Raw genomic sequence first — 22,123 nt, forward strand, 5'->3', positions numbered from 1 at the left:
GTGAAGTGAATCCACAGCCGTCCTGCAAATGCTGTGGGGTGCTCGGTCTTTTTATGCCTACATCTGTTTAGGCCTTCTACTGAGTCTCCTCTGTTATACACTATCGCATCCAAAATAGCTGTATGCATTTCCTCTAGGGTACATTCTCCAACGTTCTGTGGGTCGGGGAGTGCTGCTACTACTGACGAGTCTAAACTCAAAACTGTGAGCTAAACCTGCTCTCGTTCATCAAGGCCGTACATGGTCGCCTGCTGTTTAACTTTCGCAAATAATTGATGGGGGTCTGAAGTGGGGAGAAACGGGGTGATTTTCTCACACGCGTCCGTTATTTGAGTCACGGTTAAGGGCGTGGTGTAAGAGACCACGGGTGCGCCGTCTGCGGTTGCTTTTCGTTTGTTGGTGACTGGGTTCATTGGTGCGGGTGCTATCTGATCTGTGGGGGGTTGGGGCGCTTTCCTTTTCTAGAGCGCATGTTCCCTGAACATATTGCTGCGCTGTCTCGCTCAACTCCTGTCAATTATCTTCCTCTCGTTGCGTTCCAAAGGTATCTTGGAAGCCATTCTGCACAGAAACCAGAGATTGCAATTCCGCAATCTGCTTCCTACACTTTGCATGGTCCACTGTGCTTTGCCTTCGCTCAGGGGTGGCAGCATGGAGTGCTCTTAATGCTTCCTTCAGGTCGCTGCACTGCTTCTTCAATGCCTCTACCTGCTTTTCTGATTCCTGTCTTATCAAGACTGCACGCTGCACATCCTGATAGGGCTTTTTAATATTGTACTTGGGAGCTGCTCAGATGGGCTCGACAAGACTGGTGTGCCCCCTTGGCATCATCCACCTCTCTATCCTTATCTGCCAACGTCTTTCTTAATTCTAGATAATCTCTTTCTATATCACTGACATCCACCTTACTCATGCAATGCCTTTCCTCTAATTCTGCTCGGAGCGTCCTGCCGACCTCCTCTGTGCCTCGCAATTGTGCCAGACAGGACACAATTGCCATCGGCTGACTTGCTTTACCTAGATTCCTTTTGTGAATTGCGCTCAGGGCCTCCCACCAAGTATGTCCTATGCTCCCGGGGCTGGTTTCCTCATTCGAACAGAATTCGCTCCAAAGGGGCCATCCTTTCCCTTTGAGGTACTTCCTGATCTCTTGTTCCCAAACGGGACACTGACCTATTCTGCTGGTCGCTGCGACCACAAACTCTTGGGGGTGCATGAGGCGTTCCATTGCCTGCACGGCCATCTCTTTCTCAATGCTCTCGCTTAAATTTTGAACAAGGGATGCTATGGCGGTGTTAAAAATTGCGAGTACGGCTTTAGCTATTTTCCGAAGTATAAACTCCCGACAGTTTGTCGCAACAAAAATCTCTCGGTTTTACCTTATAACCCTGTTAGTTACGCATGCAAAAACACACTCCAGAATTATGAGGATTTATGTGAACTACTTGAACACTTGTGGTTTTTCCTTTTCCCAATTGGATTTCTGATTCAAATTGCTGTGTTCTCTCGGAGTGAGGGGGTGGGGGGCACTTCTAGTCGAGTCCCGGCGGAGTCGCCACTAAATGTTGCTCGTTCTGGGAGAGTGTGCGTTACACTCAATTGGCTCCGTTTTATTCCTTAGCTCTAGAGTCGCCAGGTATCTTTACGATACCGCCACGAAGTTCACGTTCAAGTTCAGATGAATGACTCAATACACCAGTTAGTAAGTTCAAAGAAGACACGTTTATTATTACAAAGTTATTTGCTACTCATGCATATAATACTAAGACTAAACTGTTCCTACCACTACTGAGCCAATACTTATCTGGAATATGGGAACTGCCGGATCAGGGAACAATGGCTTTGTCCTAGATCTGCAGGCTTTCAGTTGATGTGGACTAAAGGGGTCAGGAGTGTCTACTCTCGAGGCGTGCGTTGTATGACACTTACTTGTCGGTGTAGCAATTGGCCAGGCCTTTCCTCACGTCCTCCCCGTGTGTGCGTGGGTTTCCTCCGGGTGCTCCGGTTTCCTCCCACAGTCCAAAGATGTGCGAGTTAGGTGGATTGGCCATGCTAAATTGCCCGTAGTGTCCTAAAGAGTAAGGTTGGTTGGGGGGGGGGGGTTGTTGAGTTACGGGTATGGGGTGAATACGTGGGTTTGAGTAGGGTGATCATTGCTCGGCACAACATCGAGGGCTGAAGGGCCTGTTCTGTGCTGTACTGTTCTATGTTCTCACGCTCAAGTTCCTGGAGAGCTGCTGCAAAGGTGTTCTGCTGGGACAGCCGGCTAAGAGATATAATATCGTCTTGGGACCTTACTTTTATAGGTCCCAGGGGCTTCGCGCCCTTTTGAGCGAACCCCTAACTCACTGGCAATCGATTGGGTCTCATCCCAATCGATGGATACGAATCCCCCAATATTGAGTCTGTTCCTCGATCGTGGGGCGGTTCTTTTTAACATGTTTGTGTCCTTTTGTTTTAGACTCCGTTGGCGCTGATAATTCTGACCTGCTGTAGATTTTTTCTATTGCAGCTAATTGTTGTGTCCTTTGTGCCCGGGAATCACCGTGAATCGCTCAATTATGATGCAAATTTGCTAGTTTCAATGGTGTCTGGTTTCTTCACAGACATAATCCACAGAGAGGTTCCGCAACCTGCTTGCCTCTCTGACATTGTCCAATTTTCCCTGCATGCAACTCAATGTTCCATTTTATGTCAGGAAGTGGCCAGCTTCGGTGGCTATATTGGTGTGCGGAGTTCCCGCGTCGCTTCCATTACAAGAACGAAATGAAAAGTGTATCCATGGAAGGGAAGTGCTTGGAATGTCGTACAATCGGAAAAATACACTATAATTATGAGCTATTTGTATTAACGTCAGCTCCTTGTTCCGACCCGTAAGTGAATACGGGGTTACTGGGTTCCATCTTGCGTACGTTTTATTCAGGCCGAATACATACCGTTCTCTAGGTTTTTGTGTCAACAGCCGTTCATATGACAACAAGTAGCTGGAATACAACATTTAACTATCCTTGTGGTGGATAGACTAATATGAGTGTTCAGCTGCAGACAACATAAACAAAGATGATTTTTTTCAAAACATTTTTTATTATTCTGCCACACCATTTTTCTGACAAAGGCTTCCTTTGACCCGAAACGGAAATTGCGGGTGGGATGACAGATATTTAGTGTACGATAGGTGGTGCTTGCTGGGGAAATTCTTGTGAGTTTGGCGAGACTGAATGCAAATGAATTATATATATGTGTGTGTATATAAATAAGCTAAACATGATATTTCCATTGGCAATTGTCTTGCCTTTAGGATAACATTATTCCGTCCACAAAGTCACAGTGGGCAACAGCGTGAATATCGTGCTAATTATATTAAAATAATTTTTTCTTGTAGAAATTTTTCCTTGTTCCACAGCAGCCTCTGCGCACATTAACTTAAAACCTCATTTCTTGACAGAGTTGAGCATCGTAAACTAATGTTCTGGAAACCCAAACATAGAGATTACATCAAATGGGTTGCACAAGATCACAAAAGCACAGCAGTCCCCAAGATTGTGGCAACATTTTAGGACGTCCGTGGTAGCGCTGAACGTCTAATATTGTACTATTGAGCTGTTAACACAGATTATTTGGTATTAATCCCCAATTAGACAAATTAACTTAATTACCACAGGGATTTTCTGAACGTGGTCAGTTTGATATGTGCTTATTGAAATGAAATTAGATTACGATTATCTTCATTACGATCCTACGATGCAAGTTTTATACATCGTTAATTATACTATTGACAACGCATCAAAGCATGTTCATTACTCGGGGTGCAGTCTTAACATTACCCTCTGCATTTCTGGCAAAGCTTCTCCAATTTTGTTTCATGTCTCTTGCAATAAATTCCAACGTTTCATTTGCCTTCAGAATAATTTACTACGTATTCCTTATTTTTTTATGATCCAGTTCAAGTGTAGCATAACCCTTCTTGAGTGGAGTAGACTGCAAGCCCTCTCCCTGACAATAATATTCTGAATTGATATTCCTCGTGCCAAAATGTCAAAGCCACATTTTCCAGAAAAGCGCTGTATTGGCCCTTTTCTGTAAAAATATGCATGAATGTTATTTATTTATATTTTTATTGTTGCCCTTTCTAAACCACAGTTTGTGTTAACTCGTAAACGGTGGACAAATGACTATGGCGACTATGACACTCAGTTTATAAAACAGAACAATATTTATTCACACGCACACAATTGTTATGGTTATTCAAACCCCCACTCTCAATCATAGGGCACACTATACACCAATAGTTCCAAGATCATAAGTTGGCAGTGACTGACAAGTACCCGGCAGATACGGGCCTGGTATCTGTAGTTCCGGTCTTGTAGTCCTCTGTTAGTTGTTAATCAACATGTTTCTCTTTCGGCTCTGGCCTTCCTTCTGTTGGTAGTGTGAAGGGCCTCATTCGTCGGCCGGTGGAATTCACCGTTGTTATTTACAGCAGCTCAAATAAATAATGAATCCGTGCCGTTTGAATTTCGTGACTTTTTTGCTTGTCGGTCTTTGGGCCATTTTTCAATCAATTGAGCAGGGCTCGATCAGCCAGAACGATAAAGTCAAATCAGGGGCTGACACATCAATTTCGGAGTGGGAACTCAGTGGCCATACTTGAAGTTGTTGCAAAAATGTAGGCCGTTCCAAATGAGGCAGTTAGGTGCCGCTGTGTCTGGTAAACAATTGTGATTAACAGGACGGTTATATCAATGCAGTTGGTGGCCTGGAGGTAGCCGTTTACTTCTGTTGTTCGCATCAAGCTGTAAAGTAGTTTTACGTCTGCAAAGCCTTTTCGTGTAGCTTTGTTTTATCTGCCTGCAGCCTGCTTGTCCATACCCTTGACTACTTTTCCCAGCATCCCTTGCTCCTCACCATTTTCGGAGGCCCAGTAGACTTCTTTAATTCGTATCAGAACTTGCTTTCCTTATTATCATTGAATTATCTGCAAATGTGGCTGCTATGCAGTTGGACCCTTCATTAACCTGTTAAAAGAGATGATAATTTGCAGAGGAAATGTTCCAGCAATGGTCCCTGTTTCACTTCACTACTTTCGGTTTTGAAAACTGAAAACTGCATTTACATAAACAGTCTGTTCCTTTGTCGCATTCCAATATGCGACACACGCAAATATACCACCCGTACATTTTGAGCTGCAATAGTGTGCAACAACGATTTTGTTCTGATTATCGCAATATGCTTCTGCGATCATTTTAGTAATGGATTCAGGCATTTTGAAACGACTAATGCTATTCGATTTATTTCAATGTGCTCCTGTTTTCTGCCTCCGACTTTCTCAAATACAGGTGCTACGTTCACCCGGTACAACAATCACTGAGACTCTTAATCAATGAAGAACGGATTCGAATGTTAAAATCAATTCATTAGTTATTTATTCATTGATTTTCAGACTTGAAAGGCTTGTTAACATTTAGCCCTATTAGTTTAATTGGCAATTTTATGCAATTATTGTGATTGCCTTAATTTTGCTTTTCCAAGTTACCTGCATCTTAAAGTATACTTTGAGTATTCTTGTTTCTTCCAATGATAAGTCAGAAAGGAGAAAAAGAAATTTGACCAACTTGAATCGTTGACTGGAAGATGTTTATCCTTTATTTTTCTCCCCATTTCCATGTTGCTGATAACTGCATTCTGTCTACAAGCGTTCAATCAGTCGGCCTATGAGGATACAAACAGTATATTCTCCCAGGCCTTTGGAAGTTGACCATGAGCCTGAGATCGTGTGTGTGTGCGGATCATTATGGCAGAGAAATAAATGTTTTCACATTTCGAATTATTTTTTGACCTCATGCCATTGGCACAAGTTGTGTATTCGTAAATGTTGGCTAACATTGTTTGCTGCACACACTGCACTTTGACTGTATTTAAGAGGGGAAGTTTTTTAACAAACGATTCCCAATGTCCCATTTGGGGCAGGTAATATTGTATCAGTTCTTCGTGTCCCACACGAACAACAGCTGAAAAGATGTAGCTATGAATGTTGGGGCTTCGTTGCTTCTAAGGAGTCGCTAAAGAAGCTATACAAATTAAGTTTTAAACGCACATCGCGATGCAGCCAGTTGTCTGTTCTTCTGACTTGACGGTCACAGTGTGTTTTCCTAAATGTCAATTGGCTGATGTTCCAAAAGTATACACCACATAAAAAATCCCTACAGTACAGAAGGAGGCTATTTGGCCCACAGAGATTGAACTGAAGCTCTGAAAGGGCTCTCTACCAAGACCCACTCACCCACCCTATCCCCATGAACATGTAACCCCCATCTAACATGGACACCTTTGACTACTAAGGGGCGATTTTCGGCAGAGCGAATGCAGCTAACCTGCACATCATTGAACGTTGGGACGAAAGCTGAACACCTGGAGGAAACCCACGCAGACACGAGGCGAACGTACAAAGTCTACACAAACAATTAGCCAAGCCGGCTATTAAACCCCCGTACCCGGCGCAGTCACGCAATAATACTAACTAATATGCCCATGTACCGACCAGTCTACTTGTTCGGCTGCAACAATAAAGGATGGGGGGTGGGTAACCATCCCGAGTTACCAGGCTATGAGCAACATTAACTTTCACGAGTCTGACCATCGTGCTAAACATCATTAGGCACGTGTCCCGTACTGGTTGGAATATATGAACCATATGCTTTTTGAGATATTGACAATTCGTACATTTCTGTGGAGGCATTAGGAATTCAAAAGTCTTTTCTATATCCGTCGTGCCTTACTGCTAACCCCAATGAAACGTTCATTATAAGCACCGCTAAAGTTCATTATTTGTGCATTCAGCAAATAAGAATAGCATTGTATATTGCTTGAAAAGGATTCCTACCTCAGGTTACCTGGTATAACACCTTGGAAATTTCATACGTTTCCATAGAATTTACAGTGCAGAAGGAGGCCATTCGGCCCATCGCGTCTGCACCCGCTCTTGGAAAGAGCACCAGAGCCAAGGTCAACACCTCCACCCTATCCCCATAACCCAGTAACCCCACTCAACACTAAGGGCAATTTTGGACACTAAGGGCAATGCATCATGGACAATCCACCTATCCTGCACATCACTGGACTGTGGGAGGAAACCGGAGCACCCACGCACACACGGGGAGGATATGCAGACTCCGCACAGACAGTGACCCTAGCCGGAATCGAACCTGGGACCCTGGAGCTGTGAAGCAATTGTGCTATCCACAATGCTACCGTGCTGCCCTTTTGATGAGTCCACCGAAATAGTTTGTGATCTGGTTCTCTGTGTTAAAAAAAAGATACTATTTGCTAAGATTACATTTAATGTATTTATGTCAACACTGACTTGCTCTTCATCACAATTTACAGATACATTACTACTACAAAAAAATATAGGTAAAACGTGTTTCTTGAACATCGTGAATGTGCACATAATCCGCAAAGCCATTATTAATGTATAATGAGGGTTAGCCATTTCTTTATGTCTTTGCCATAAATGCGACAAATCTCGTCGCTGTTAGAAGTATAGCACTGCCGGAAAGTCATTTTTGCCTGGAATGATAAACCCAGATGCATATGCCCTCGTTAGTAACAAAATGTTCGGCTGCCCACATTTGATGACAGTGAGGGACATTCTCCCCAGTGCTACAGCAAAATATTTTCTCGATTTACATGAATAAATAATCTGTTCAGAATGTTCAGCACGGGCAGCACGGTTTCACAATGGTTCGTACTGTTGTTTCACTGCAGCGACTTGCGTTCAATTCTATCCTTCATAACTGTGTCTGGAATTTCTAAATTCTCCCCGTGTCTGAGAGGGCATCCTGCGGATTCCTTCGGTGCTTCGGATTCCTCTCAGAGTCCAAAGATGTACAGGAGAAGTGGATTGGCCATGCCAGACTGTCCATTAGCGTTAAAACGTTTAGGTGGGGTTGCTGTTTTCAGGGCTGAGGATAGGCTTGGACACTAGATAGAATGCTGTTTCACAACTTCGCTGCAGACTCATTCTGCACTGTAGAGATTCTGTGGGTATATTTCTACTTTCTGCTGCTATCTTGTAAAATGTGGGTGAATATCTCTAGCATGAAAAACATGATTAATCTTTGAAACACAACATGTTCTGACGTCATCTGATGTAACGTAAGTCTCAGTCAATGGCCATCATCCAGCAGACTGTATCTAACCAACACCCCTTGACATTCAATGGCATTACCATTGCTGAATCCCCCGCAATCAACATTGTGGGGATTACCATTGATCAGAAAATTATCTGGATTAGCCGTAATACTACTTTGACAAACAGGGCATATTAAACACTTGGGATCCTGCGGCGACCAACTAGTCTCCTAACCCCCTAAAAGCTGTCCACCATCTGGAAGACAGAAGTCAGGAGTGTAATGGGACCCCCTTCACTTGCATGACTTAGTGCAGCTCCAACAACGCGCAAGAAGCTCGTCATCATGCAGGACAAAGCAGGCCGCTTGATTGCTCCCCCTGCCACAAACAGACATACCCTCCACCATGAACGAACAATGGCAAACATATGCACCATCTACAAGATGCACTGCACCTTCCAAACCCAGGAGCACTACTATTTTGAATTACAAGAGCAGCGAACGCCCTGGAACCTCTCCGCCTGGAGGTTGCCATGCACGTCGGTCAGCCCTCCAACTTGGGAATATACCGCTGTTCGGCTATTGCCGCTGATGAAAATCCTGGAACATTTTTCCGAACAGCACTGTGGGTGTACCTACATTTCAGAGACGTTACCGGTTCAAGAATGTAACTCACCACTATCTTCTAAATGGTAACCGGAGATGACAATAAATCCTGGCACAACCAGCGTCCCCACATCCCATAAATGAGCTTTTTAAACATCATTGATTCATTGCTTCATTTATGACATTACATAAGATTAATTTTCGAGAATTTGCTTCATGATAGCTATTTTTCCCCTGGTTATTTTTACTGGCAAACATATTTTGAACACTCCTGATGAAATTTGACTCCAAGCTTTGGTTTGATATTCTAGAGCTCACTAATGTTGCTCCACAAACCCAGCAATTTCTTTGACAAAGAATCATCTAGAATCGATAAGTTAGCTACCTTCCATATTCACAGATGCTGTCGGAGATGCCTCGATTGTCCAGTATTTTCTATTTGTATTTCAGATTTCAGTAATTTGCGTTGATCTGCATGATATTTGCTGATTCAAATTTTCCATTTAATATTTAATATGTTGGGTTGCGGGTATAGGGTGGATACGTGTGTTTGAGTAGGGTGATCATGGCTCGGCACAACATTGAGGGCCGAGGGGCCTGTTCTGTGCTGTACTGTTCTATGTTTTATTAGTCAATCAGTTGAGTTTTTACACAATCGAAAATGGCTTCATGGTCATTCCTGGAATTTCTGTTTAATTCCAGATTTTCATTGAATTCAAATTTCACCGTCTGCAGAGGCGGGGTTTGAATTCTACTGATAATTGCCGTCGTTGTGGGGGAAGTGGGATGGCAGCGTGAGTCGTCTGGCTCCAAGAGGGACAATGACATTTTTTTTTTCAGCAGTCACAAAGAAACAAACAAAGGTTTTCTGACTGTAATGCTTAATTAGAGTGTTAAACACCGTGAGAGAAGGCATGGCTTCTAAACCACGTTCTCCGTAATGAATGCCGACGCGATTAGTTGCAGCTGTATTATTCCAACGTATGTGTTGCAGCATACCGGGGAGCAACATGTGCCTTGGTGTTGTTGGGAATTTAGTTTCAGGAAAGGTCGCGAAGCTGTAGTCACTGTCTTGCATCCTGCCAAATTCCGCAGGACGAAATCGCAGACGAAATGATTGACTGTTTAGTTGTTAAACCTTTATTGTAGGTGACTGTGTGAAAGCCCGATTTCCTGACAATTGATTACAGACAGAAGAAGCAAATTGGCTTCCGAGATCGGTGGGAGCTGTACCTTTGGAAAACCTGAGGCTTTGGCCACGACGAAGATGTGATGATATCCATGCAGAATAACACACAGCGAAAAGTATATGTGTGCTTGAGACTGATCCGGTTTGTTGAAAAAGTGATTTGACCTGTTTGGGGCCGATTGATTTTTTTGTGCAACTTGTGAATTGTGTTCGACCAGAGAAGACTTACATCATGCTCGAGATCGGCATTGGTGTATAAATTAGTTAATGCCGACTACTCCCTCTCATTGGCTGTTGAATGGGAACATTTATTATGTTTTTTTAGAAACTGTGGAATCGTGTGGGATTGTCGTGTTTCTAACTGTGATTAAAATCACGCCTTCCTTAGCGATTTTGAAAAATGTATTCGTCCCCACTGAAGCACATGTGTGTCATCGATAACTGCACAAATAAGTCATTTTAAAATATGACAAGGGATGACAGACGCCGGTACTATTTTTCTTCAATGGCAAGCGGACAAGTAGCCTAACACTGAACACTAACATTATGATTTATCATTGATTGGAAAACCAAGAGTAGGTTTTTGCACTCGTGGGAAAGTCAAAGTCATGGAGTATATATGGCAGGTCGCCACGAACGATAGGAAAATCTAGAAATACTCATTTATTCAAACCGTGTTGCAACATACAGTTTCCTGTCCCATTGTGTGTTCGTGGCAAAAAAAACCAGAATGAGTTGAGGCAAATGTTACATGACAAACATCATTTACGAGTTAGAAATGTTGAGAGTGGGCCGAAAACACAGGCACCTCACAATTTTAATAAAGGGCCAATAATTTTGCTTTCCGTTCCACACAACGCTAATTAGTATTTAGGACAGCACGGCAGCACAGTGGTTTTCACGCATGCTTCACATATCCAAGGTCGCAGGTTCGTTTCCCGGCTTGGGTCACTTTATGTGCGGAGTCTGCACATTCTCCCCGTGTCTGCGTGGGTTTCCTACGGGCGGAGCCGGTTTCCTCCCACAGTCCAAAGATGTTCGGGTTAGGTGGACTGGCCATGCTAATTTGCCCTTAGTGACCAAAAAGTTTGGGGTGGTGACAGGGTTGCGGGGATAGCATGGAGGTGTGGGGCTTCAGTGGGGTGCTCATTACAATGGGCCCGTGGCGACTCTATGAGCCAAATGGCCTCCTTCAGCACTGTAAGTTCTATGTGCTATGTACTGATTACAGCCGATACCTAAGCTGTCACATGGTGCTAACTTTTAAAGAGGAAAAATAAGCACCGCTGAACGAGTGCATGACAACAATTCATTGTTGAACTGTGTAAAGTCTTTCTCACGAAAACCTGCAAGCTGCGCCATCAGCGGCAGAAAATACACTTTGAGTTCTCGAAAAGCAGTAAACAAGTTGTAACAACATCACACCTTATGGATTCAACCACGTCGCAGACATCTCAAAGAACATCCTTCGGTTTGTGGATGTAATAGGCACCATACATAATTGCAAATTGTGCATAGCCGTGAGGGAGTTGTTCTCACTTTACCATCAGTTCCACACTTAACGAGCCTATATATTAGTCGGCGATCAATCAGCAAATTAAGTTGCGAATCATGTTATTCTATTGGTGAATTACAATACCACTCAATAAACTCAAAAGTATCCTCTCAACAGTGCAGCTTGCATGACTTGTTAATCATTACATCTCTGCACCACCGAATAACAGTGTCAGCAGTGTGCATTATCTACAGACGGGAGAACAGGAATTCACCAAGGTGTCATATATAGGTTTCTTCCAAACTCAGGAAAGCTTCCATCGAGGTGGGGAAGGACAATATATATATATGAACACCACCACTTAAATAACCCGTCGACTTGGCGATATATTGCCTTTCTTTCATTGTCCATGGGTGAAATAAATATTGGAATTCCCTCCGGAGCGGAATTGTGGGTGTACCAGTGATTATAGAAAGCAGTCTTGAAGAAGGCAACTCAACTGCGTCTTCTCACTGGGAACTCAAGCTTAACAATAAACGCTGGTCTGGTACGCGACACTCCTTACTCTGTAAATGAACAATACAAAATTGTATTATATCATCTGGATAACTACCTCGAAGTAGCACTGAGATTAGAAATGGTACATTAAGTACATTGGGTGTATCAGCATGTCCCATTACCAACAGTGACTCGACAGGGGCTCAGAAAATATGAATTTCAAGGATAAAATTATCATTCAGCAGGACGCACTGGAAAAAATAAATCTAAAAAAAAGGATCTTTCAAAATAATGCCTGCCGTTCACATATTTGCGAATTATAGCTGTGGCTGGAGGAACCAACAAATTGTCCGTGACGAGTACTATTACAGTTTCCCAGGACGGATTAACTCCAACGTACTGAGTTGCAAGACTATTATGCGAAATTGCATATATTTGTAGCAGTAACGTTTGGCATTATTGAGGCGCTGTGTGCAACCAGCAGCAAGAGAACGTTTTTCCACGATAAGATAGCACCCCTTATGAGGTAGACGCTTTGGTCGAGTTCCACGAGTATGTGCCACGTAACTGGTGGGTGGTGTTCTCCAACTTCCACCCTAAACACATTAAAGAAACCATCCCCTAATGACAAGCCCTCCATGAACACAGGATCTGCTCAGACGAGGAAGAGCGTAACAGACATGCACAGACGCTGAAAGATGTCCTTGTACGGAAGGGATATGGTGCTCGACTCATCGAACGACAGTTCCAACACGCCACAGCAAACCACCGCACGGACCACCTCAGAAGACTAAGACGAGACACAACCGTCAGAGTACCCTTCGTCATTCAGTACTTCCCCTGAGCGGATAAACTTTGCCATCTTCTTCACAGCCTTCAACGCTTCATTGATCAAGACGAACATTTTTACAAGTTCACATCTGCCCAGCCCCACTACTTGCCTTCACACAACCTCACCACCTCAAACAAACCATTCTTTGCAACAAACTACCCAAACTTCAGAACAGCGGCCACGACACCGTGCAACCCTGCCATTTCCATCTCTGCAAGTTGTGCCAGATCATCGACATGGGTACCACCATTCCAGATGAGAAAACCACCCACCAGGTACGAGATATATCCTGGTGCCACACTGCCAATGTTATCTACCACATAAGCCGCAGGAAAAGATGTCCCGATGAGTGGTACATTGGCGAGACCATGCAGACACTGCGACAATGGATGAACTTGCATCTCGCAAAAAGCGCGAGGCAGGAATGTTCCCTTCCAGTGTGGAACACTTCAGCAGTCAAGGGCATTCAGCCCCTGATCTTCGGGTAAGCGTTGTCCAAGGTTGGCTTCAGGATGCGTGACAATGCAGATTCGCCGAGCAGAAACATGTAGCCGAGTTGCACACATATAATTACGGCCTCAACCGGAACCTTGGATTCATGTTGCATTACATGCACGCCCCCCCCCCCTCCCCTCACCTTCTGGCATGGGCTTGGAAAGTACATCCAACTGCCCTGGCTTGAGACAATTTACGCCTCTTTAACCTACTCCATGTGGACCTGGAAAGGCTTAATTCCCTGCAAAGACTGTCATTCAAAGTATCGCCTTACATTTTTTACTTTGTGTATATATATGTTTCTCGAACCTACATCTTAATTCACCTGAGGAAGGAAGAGTGCTCTGAAAGCAAGTGATTCGAAACAAACCTGTTGGACTTTAACCTATTGTTGCAAGACATCTTACTGTGACATCCTTGAATCTCGATGATTAACGTACACCAACCACAACCATTACCCAATGTGGTGGCATGGCGATAAACAGTGGAAAATTGTCTCTGCATTTCCATTGATTTCAGTTGCTATCCCAAGGTAAATGCTGCCTTGTTGTCACAGGGACTCACTCTCAACTAATCCCTGGTGATTCGCTCACTTGTTCATGTTTGAACCAAGGCTGAAATGAGGTCAGGTTATTTGGTACCCTGGTAGAACGCATACTGAGTGCCAGTGAACAGGTTATTGCTAAGTTATTGCCGCTTTATAGCACTTTTGTGAACCCTTTTCATTACATAACAGACGACTGAGAGTAGACTGATATTCTCGTGATTGATCGGATTGGATATGTCCTGACTTTTGTGTACAAGACTTACACGGGTAATTTTACGCATTGTCCAATAGGTGTCACTGTTGTTCCTGTACTGGGACTGCTTAGGTGGGGGAGGAGGAAGTTCTGGAGCACACGTCCTCCATACAATTGCCGGAAGATTGTCAAGGCCCATATATATCGCAGGACCCAGTCGGTTCAGCCGTTTCTTGATATAATGTGCGGTAAATCCAATTGGCTGAAGACTGCAATCGAAGATTCTGAGAACCCGCAGAGAAAGCCCTGATCGATCATCTAATCGGACCTTAAGGCTGAAGAATATTGCAAATGCTGGGCGGTAATCGTGAGGCTCAGAGTGTTGCACTCACCCTCCGCCACGACTCCCAACTCCACCCAACACAACACCACCCGGCAACCGCCCGCCGCCGGCACATCCAGGGCAATGCCGACATTAGCTACTTTGGTGCCGGTGTGCATACCCCTGGCGGAGGCAGAGGGGCGCGATGGGCCCGCTAGCATCAGGGACTAGCGCCAGATGTCTCCACTGTGGCGGCCACGTGGTTGCACTAGGGAGTACAAACCCTGCAAAGTAAGTCGCCTTTCTCCCTCGGCAGACAATTTATATTATAATTCAACCAGTAGTGGTGGCCTTCGTGCTGGTCGCTACAGCGCTGGGGAAAACACTTTTGCTTCAGAAGCGGTCGTTGGCCGAGGAGGGGGAGGAAGCTGCAGCATGCGAGCGTTAAGCAGCGGAGCATGCGGCAGCGAAAAGTTGGCAATCGCCCTGGACGGAACCGGAGCTGATCAACCGGCCGAGTAGGAGGAAGAAACAAAGAGGCGCGACATTAAGTCTTGTGTACACTGGCCTCGACCGACACTCGAGAATCTGCCAGACCGGGCATGACTTCGAGGAGTCCAGCTGAGCATGTGCACAGTCGACATTTCTGGCATTCGATCGTCAGCTGGCTTCACGGTGTACGCGGGAGGACACCCACACTCGGTGGACATCAAAGCTGCACACAATGAGAAAGTTCGGGCGAGATTCTCCAGTCGCCGACGCAGAGATCGTGTACGCAGCATGGTCGTCGAATCCCCATTTGTGCTGAAATCAGGGGTTGCATCGTATTTGCCATGCTCCACCCTCAGAGAAGAGCTTACGCAAAGAGTATGCCGCATGCCATAAGGACGGCCTCAGGTCATCAACTGAGTCATCAATCTGCCCTAGATGCGGTGAGTTCCCGACCGTTTGCGCCAATTTTGCTTTCTTCTCTTGAACCCAGCATGGAGTCTACCGAAGGAGTCAAGCACCCCTACAGTCGGGGGCGGGCGAGGGGGGGGGGGGGGCGTGTGTAGAGCCGTTCCGCGGGCAGACGGGGATTTGGCAGGGTGCTGGAGGCACTGGTGGGCGTCAGTCTGGGCATGGCGATGAGGTTACTGGCGAACAGTATATGGCAGGCTGGTCTCGCCCCCCACACAATGGATGATCGCAGCAGTGTTTGAGCCATCTTTTCTGGTGTAAAGCGCCATTGTTCCCAGGCCTGCGCCAGCACTTAGTCTGAAAATTGGAGAATGCAGCCTCTGATTATCCGGCCGGCTGGATGGAGAAGACCACCTCAGGCGGGGACGCGTCGCGTCAGAAAACTGGGGCTATATTCTCTGGCCTCCAATTCTGAAATCGCGTTTGGCAATCCGCAGAGTTCCCGAAAACATTGGGGGCATTGCCGCTTTGGCGGCAGTGCCGCTTTCATGATGCTCGGCCCGATCAAAGCGGGGGATCGCAGTATATGGCGAGCCACGTATCGAAGCCTGAGACCCGCTCCGGATGCCCCACCCTCGACTGGTGTGTCAGATGTGATCCCATCCTGTCAGGAACTCACGAGGCTGCTGCGGTCCCAGTCAAGCACCACCACAGTCGGGGGATTCAGACCAGCCAGATCTATTCCTGGGGAGGAGGGCGGACGCCCTTGCCTTTGCCTCCCTGATCGCCCGCCGTAGAATCCTGTTTGGCTGGCGGTCAGCAGCACCGCCCAGAGCTGCAGACTGGCTGTCCGACCTCTCGGATTCTCTCCAAATGGAGAAAATCAAATTCGCCATCCGAGGGTCGGACGACGGCTTCCACAGAACGTGGGAGCCATTCATGCATCTGAAATGTTCTTAGTTTAAAAAACTGTTGCAGTTAAGCGCTGAAGAAGCATCGTACAGACTTGAAAAAATCACTTCCTCTTTCCACATGTGCTGTGTGATCGGCTGAGTTTACCCACTATTCTCTATTTTATTTGTACTTCTCATTTGGTGCCGTCCAGAGTTATAAACACGTCAAGGATGTTATATTTTCTTCTGAAATTAACATCCTGCAAGAATATAAATATGGCAGCCATATTCGAATAATGCTAATCATTGCATCTCATTTTATTGCACTAAGTGTATTCATTTATCGACACATGGCGTCCTTGACGCTCAGCCATTTTTTGCGAGGTTTGACCATGCTGCTCGTTCAACTGGACCACACAGCCCTCCCGTTGGCCAACACCCGCTCTACACCCGGCCGCAACAGACGTCCCCCGACCACCGGCACAACTGTCAGGACATGTAGTGATGGTGGTAGACACAGTGTGTAACCATCAGTCCCGTACCCTCATCAACCTCAGTGCCTGCTCCCGGATTTGAAATACAATGAGTGACCCTAGCCATCGGTAATTCCTCCTGGCGGATGCGTAGCATCGCAGAATGCAGAAAACAGCCCGGGCGGGCCCGTTAATGATAAGCCAACATCTTTACGGTATAATTTGCATGGCCACGCCAGAGTGCCGCAGAGAACACAGTCACGCAGTTGTGGAAGGCCATGCCATTCTATTTTGGCGCCAGCGCCAACTTCTTATTTCACGACATGCCGAATTCTCCATGCTATCGTGTTTCTCGATTCCGGCGTTAATGGCTGGAGGAACCCAGCCACAGTGACGAGTGCGTCTTTAAATTGTTGAACACACTTTTTCACTCTTCTACAAATGCAGCCGAGGCTGTAATGACAAAATGGTGCTTCACCTAATCAGGCGAAGCATCACACTGGTATTTTGAAGGTTGGCAGCATAACACTCATTTAGGGAATTAACTCCCGGGAATTAAGGGCAGCAAGGTAGCATGGTGGTTAGCATAAATGCTTCACAGTTCCAGGGTCCCAGTTTCGATAACCCGGCTGGGTCACTGTCTGTGTGGAGTCTGCACGTCCTCCCCGTGTGTGCGTGGGTTTCCTCCGGGTGCTCCGGTTTCCTCCCACAGTCTAAAGATGTGCGGGTTAGGTGGATTGGCCATGCTAAATTGCCCGTGGTGTCCTAAAAACTAAGGTTAAGGGGTGGGGGGTGTTGGGTTACGCGGAGAGGGTGGATACGTGGGTTTGAGTAGGGTGATCATGGCTCGGCACATCATCGAGGGCCGAAGGGCCTATTCAGCGCTGTACTGTTCTATGTTCTATAACTCGACTATTGTTTCTTGACATGGCCTGTCAGTGACCCGAAGCCCATATCAATGTGTTCACCACTTAGCTGACGTATGAAAGGACCAGTCAGTACCAGTTCAATAATGGATGGGCAACAAACACTGGAGTTTGCCAGCGTCGTACAAGTTGCGTGGAAGAATAGAGGTGGGTAAAAAAAACAAGACCAATTCAATTTGATACGTACTTAAAATGTACTTAAATTTAGCAAGAATAAATGTGCACAGGGACATAATCGTTTCCATCACTGACACTACTTTTAATTCAATTCAAAACATGGTGATGGTAACATACAGAAGTGAGGGAAATTTGAAGAATATCATTTTGAAAAACGTTGAGAAAAAGATTAGCAAAATATAACTGGCTGAAAATCTATAAGCGGTTGAAAACAAAAGGGTCATCGTTGCACTTGTGAACACAAAGTGGTCTGCTCTCAAAAACCTTTTACATACATGGTGCGATACTCCTTTCCAGAGACTGTTGACGCCGGGCAGTATGTGTGAACGTCGACGACAGCAAAACTGGCACTGCACATGGAACAATTCCGCGACTGTTGAGGCCGAGCACCGATGCCATGTGGAACACAATCGATTCGAATCAGGGGGCGGGGAGAGCAGCAAACCGGATCACGGACGGTAAACTGTAGACCCTCCTGGACGTGGTGCAACAGAGGGGCCAACTCTGTACCCTGGCCTGGCAAGGAGGCCGCCAGCCATTGCCATTCCCGGTGTCTCGGCGCAGGTGTCAGAAGTGGTGAGTGCCACCAGCAACACATTCCTGTAAGTTCTGTAAAACGTAGCACAACCAACTCAAGGCAGCCACGTTGAGTGTTGCCTCCAGCACGAAACCCGTCTTAGACACACGTATCACGACCGCCCCCAGCCAGAGTGCATTTGGCCTCCGAACCGACACCACATGTCGGCACACATAATGGCCGTCACCGAGGCCAGAAGCTACCCGCCTCGTGGGCTGCATGCATCGGACTGTCTATCACTGTTGTACTCTGTTTCTGCCCCAACAGACGACCGCCCATAACTGCCCGGATATGGAATCAACAAGAGAGGGTCCACCGGACAAGCAGTACTACAACGCGGCTCAGCAGAGGACACTGCGCGAGAAAAGCGATGTTGCACGGTGCAGATCTGACACGGGCGCGGATGTAAAACCATATTGAGCCGCACCATAAACAACCCTCACCTTCACCATCCCCCTCACACGACCGGCCTATGGTCTCATCATCCAAATTGTTTTGCATTGTGAAGGAGATGATGGCGATGGGACGAATCCATTAGGTTTCCACGCCCCCAGCCAGTCCCACAGCCATGTGTCCTTCAGCGACGAGGAGAACAGCACGGCTGGAAGATCCAGGACACTCTGGAGCTCGAGTCCGAGGATGACGCAGACATAACATAACAGCTATCTCCACATGGTCCACTATCGCAGAGACTCTCACGTCGACTGGGAACTTAAGTGAAGAAGCTGGTGGGACATTTTCTCGTGGGCACCATACTACTGATCCGGTTCATCACATGGTGATATGAACAGCCGAGGGAACAGTCAGAGGGTGGGCCGACACAAAGGACGTGCAACCAGTCAGACGGGGCTCGGACTTTTGGAACGGGTAGGCCAATTCGTCATGGCGATGCTTTCGCAGCGTCAGGGACTACATCAGAGGTTATCTTTGAATATGCTGTACCTGCATGTAAATTTGGAGGAGTCCAGCCGCGTGCAGCCGCAAGATGTGGTCCCGACCATGCATGCTACTCAGGAAAACATTGCACGTGTGCAGTCTGCCTTGGAGTATTTGAGGGTGAGGAGTTAGTCTATGGATCAGCATGTCCAATGCTTGGGCATTGTGCAGGCGCTAGCCGAGGGCCAGAGAAGGCTAGCCGCCTCACATGATGCCATGTGTCAGAGCCACCTGGAAATTACAGCGTTTCTCCTAAGCGTGTCCCAGTCACAGAAGGCAATGCCTGGGTCATCTCCCAGGCACAGCACGAAACAGCGATGTGACCTAGTCGCAGTGGCAGATGGTGCAGCCGCTGGTTGTTGTGACGCAGGCCCAGAAGGTGGTGGCGCACTGAATGGGTGATGTGGAACAGTTCCAGGTGGTGATGGTCTATAGCAGCATGCCGATCCTGGACGACACCAGAGAGGGCCTCCAGGATAGACAGAAACAGGTGTCAGGAGAGATTCAGCGGATAGCGCCAATTCAAACCCCATCCAAAAGAGTAACCCGGGGACCACCGTACACCCGATGGAGGAGAAAGTGATGGGATACATGCCCCTGAACCTGCAGGTGAGGTGCTAGAACACATAAGCATTTTGGACTGCCACTACACCAGCACCCCAATATCCTGTTTCATCTTGTTGACAGCGTGCACAAAGGATCACAGCACGCCACGTGGCGCACCCAAGCATAATCCGGGTCCATGCAGGCCCCGAAGCCCCAAGAGTGAACCAGATCGCGAGGTGTGAATCACATCGGGCCTTCAATCCTGCTGGATCGTCTGGGGTCCACCTAGACATAATGAAAGGGCCAGTCCGGCCAGAATGTAAGACACCATTTATGTCAGCTCGGGTTCAGGAGAGTTTTGGTCTAGCCGCTGCCAGATTGGTGTGATGTGTGGTCTGGTCAAGCCAGTGAGAGATGAGGAAACGGCGAATCGACGACGTTATGGGTGGCTTGGGCTCTCCACACTGCCCTTCCCGACCGTCCCCACCATTGTCACCCCAGTGATCTGATGGCACTGAGTGATGCAATGACCGGCTCGCATGCAAGGATCACCCAGTTGGATGATTGAAAGTGCTACTGTGGGCAGCTGTCAGATGTTGTCACTGGATACTAAGCACAAGAGTTATTCGAAGAGTGGATCATCCTACATCTTACATCCCTTGGACCTTACCAGGTGTTATTGCCAATCCAAAGACCGCATCCTGCATTGTAGCAGATATCAATCATATCAATCATTCCCGTAACAGCCTCCCCGAACAGGCGCTGGAATGTGGCGACTAGGGGCTTTTCACAGTAACTTCATTTGAAGCCTACTCGTGACAATAAGCGATATTCATTTTCATTTCATTTAGAGGGAGTTGAAGCTACGGTGTGACCTGGAGTACCATTTCCATGCCAAAGACATGTTACTCCCCCTCCCCCCCCCCCAGGCGATGAACCTAGATGCAGTCAGAGCATTCCAGCACGTCGTGCTGTCTCCCCTGCCTGCCTGGGCCACATGATCTGTTGGTCCTCATACTCCGGCGCATCCGCATCGTCGGTCATGGCGTGGCATTCATTCTCTTCCTCCAGCACGTCTCCTCTCTTCTGTGTGATGATGTGGAGGACATAGCAGGCTGCCACGCTTCCGGAAACAATCTGTGCCAGAGCTGACCAGGCATGTGCATGGCATCTTCAGGAAGCCGAAGCACTGTTCGCTGCATGGTCATCTTTGATGTGAGTCCGTGCTTCCTACTGTGGCATCCGGATAGGGGTCACCAGCCGCGACCGGAATGGATAGCCTCTGTGGAGCTGCACCAAGCCTGGGGGGGGGGGGGCGGTGTGGCCTCCTAAATATTTCAGGAATCGTTCAGTGTGCCAGGATGTAGGCATCATGCGCACTGTCCGGGCATGGGTGCAGACGTGTTTGAATTACAACGGATGATCACATATCACTTGCACGCTCACCAAGTGGAATTACTTTTGGTCATTACAGAAGGGCATGTCATCTGCAGATGTCCATGGGGGGGCATGCACCTGGTAGGTTACGTCTTGTCCCTAGGCATATTGGTGATGGTGAAGAACCCAGCTGCCCAGGCATCCTGGTGTGTCCGGTCCACATTGAAATGGATGTACTGAGCAGACTTGGTAGATATGACCTCTATAATGGCACAGATACTACTGTGCATCGAACTCTGTGACGTCTAGAACACGTCCCCACTCGCCTTCTGGAACGATATTGTAGCGTAAAAGTTCACCATCACTTTAGCAGCCACCGGTAGTATGTATCCACCACTACTCTCCCATGGTGCCTGCTGCGCCATTATCTGGACGATATGTCTCACTGTCTCCGTGCTCAGTTAGAGTCTTCAACGGAATGCCTCGTCCGGCAGGTCCTCTAATGTCTGCCACTGCAGGTACACATGAGCTCTCATGCGGTGCCTCATTTGCATGTCCCCGTACTCGGCCTGTTTGGCGGCCAGCTCGCCATCATGGGCGGCAGCCTCCTTTTCCTCCTGGGAAGGCTCCACTGCTGCACCCTCCGCTGCTGCACTATGCCTTGCTGAAGATAGCTCTTTCTCGACAGTCCCAGCTCGTTCAGCCGCATGCTATTTCTCAGGGCTGCGGCGGGTAGCAGAAAGTCCACCATTGCAGGTTGAAAATGAATATCCATTGTCTTTAGTGGTTGAAAGAACGATCCGTTAGCATTGTGTGTACACCCGTGTGCAACAAGGTCCGCCGGGCTACATGGTCACCCCGTTTGGACCTTCAGGCATGGTGCACATTACCTCAGCACCCCTGCTCCATTAGTCCCCGACACCATGAGGTATCTGGACCTAGTGCCCATCCCAGCAAGCATTTTTTTTTTAATAAATATTTTTTATTGAGTTTTCATGTTTTGTATATGACA

At 47.0% G+C, this 22,123-nt stretch overlaps 1 protein-coding gene across 1 annotated transcript in view; it reads left to right on the forward strand.

The window, feature by feature from the left end:
* LOC119974298 (trichohyalin-like) overlaps positions 1-22,123 on the forward strand; it is a 188,988-nt gene that overhangs the window by 20,764 nt on the left and 146,101 nt on the right. The window contains exon 5 of the mRNA XM_038813070.1: positions 7,384-7,410. Coding sequence (XP_038668998.1) covers positions 7,384-7,410 — 27 coding nt within the window. The remainder of the gene's footprint in view (positions 1-7,383; positions 7,411-22,123) is intronic.

Source organism: Scyliorhinus canicula, chromosome 12 (assembly GCF_902713615.1).
Source record: "Scyliorhinus canicula chromosome 12, sScyCan1.1, whole genome shotgun sequence".
In the NCBI taxonomy this organism is placed as follows: domain Eukaryota; kingdom Metazoa; phylum Chordata; class Chondrichthyes; order Carcharhiniformes; family Scyliorhinidae; genus Scyliorhinus; species Scyliorhinus canicula.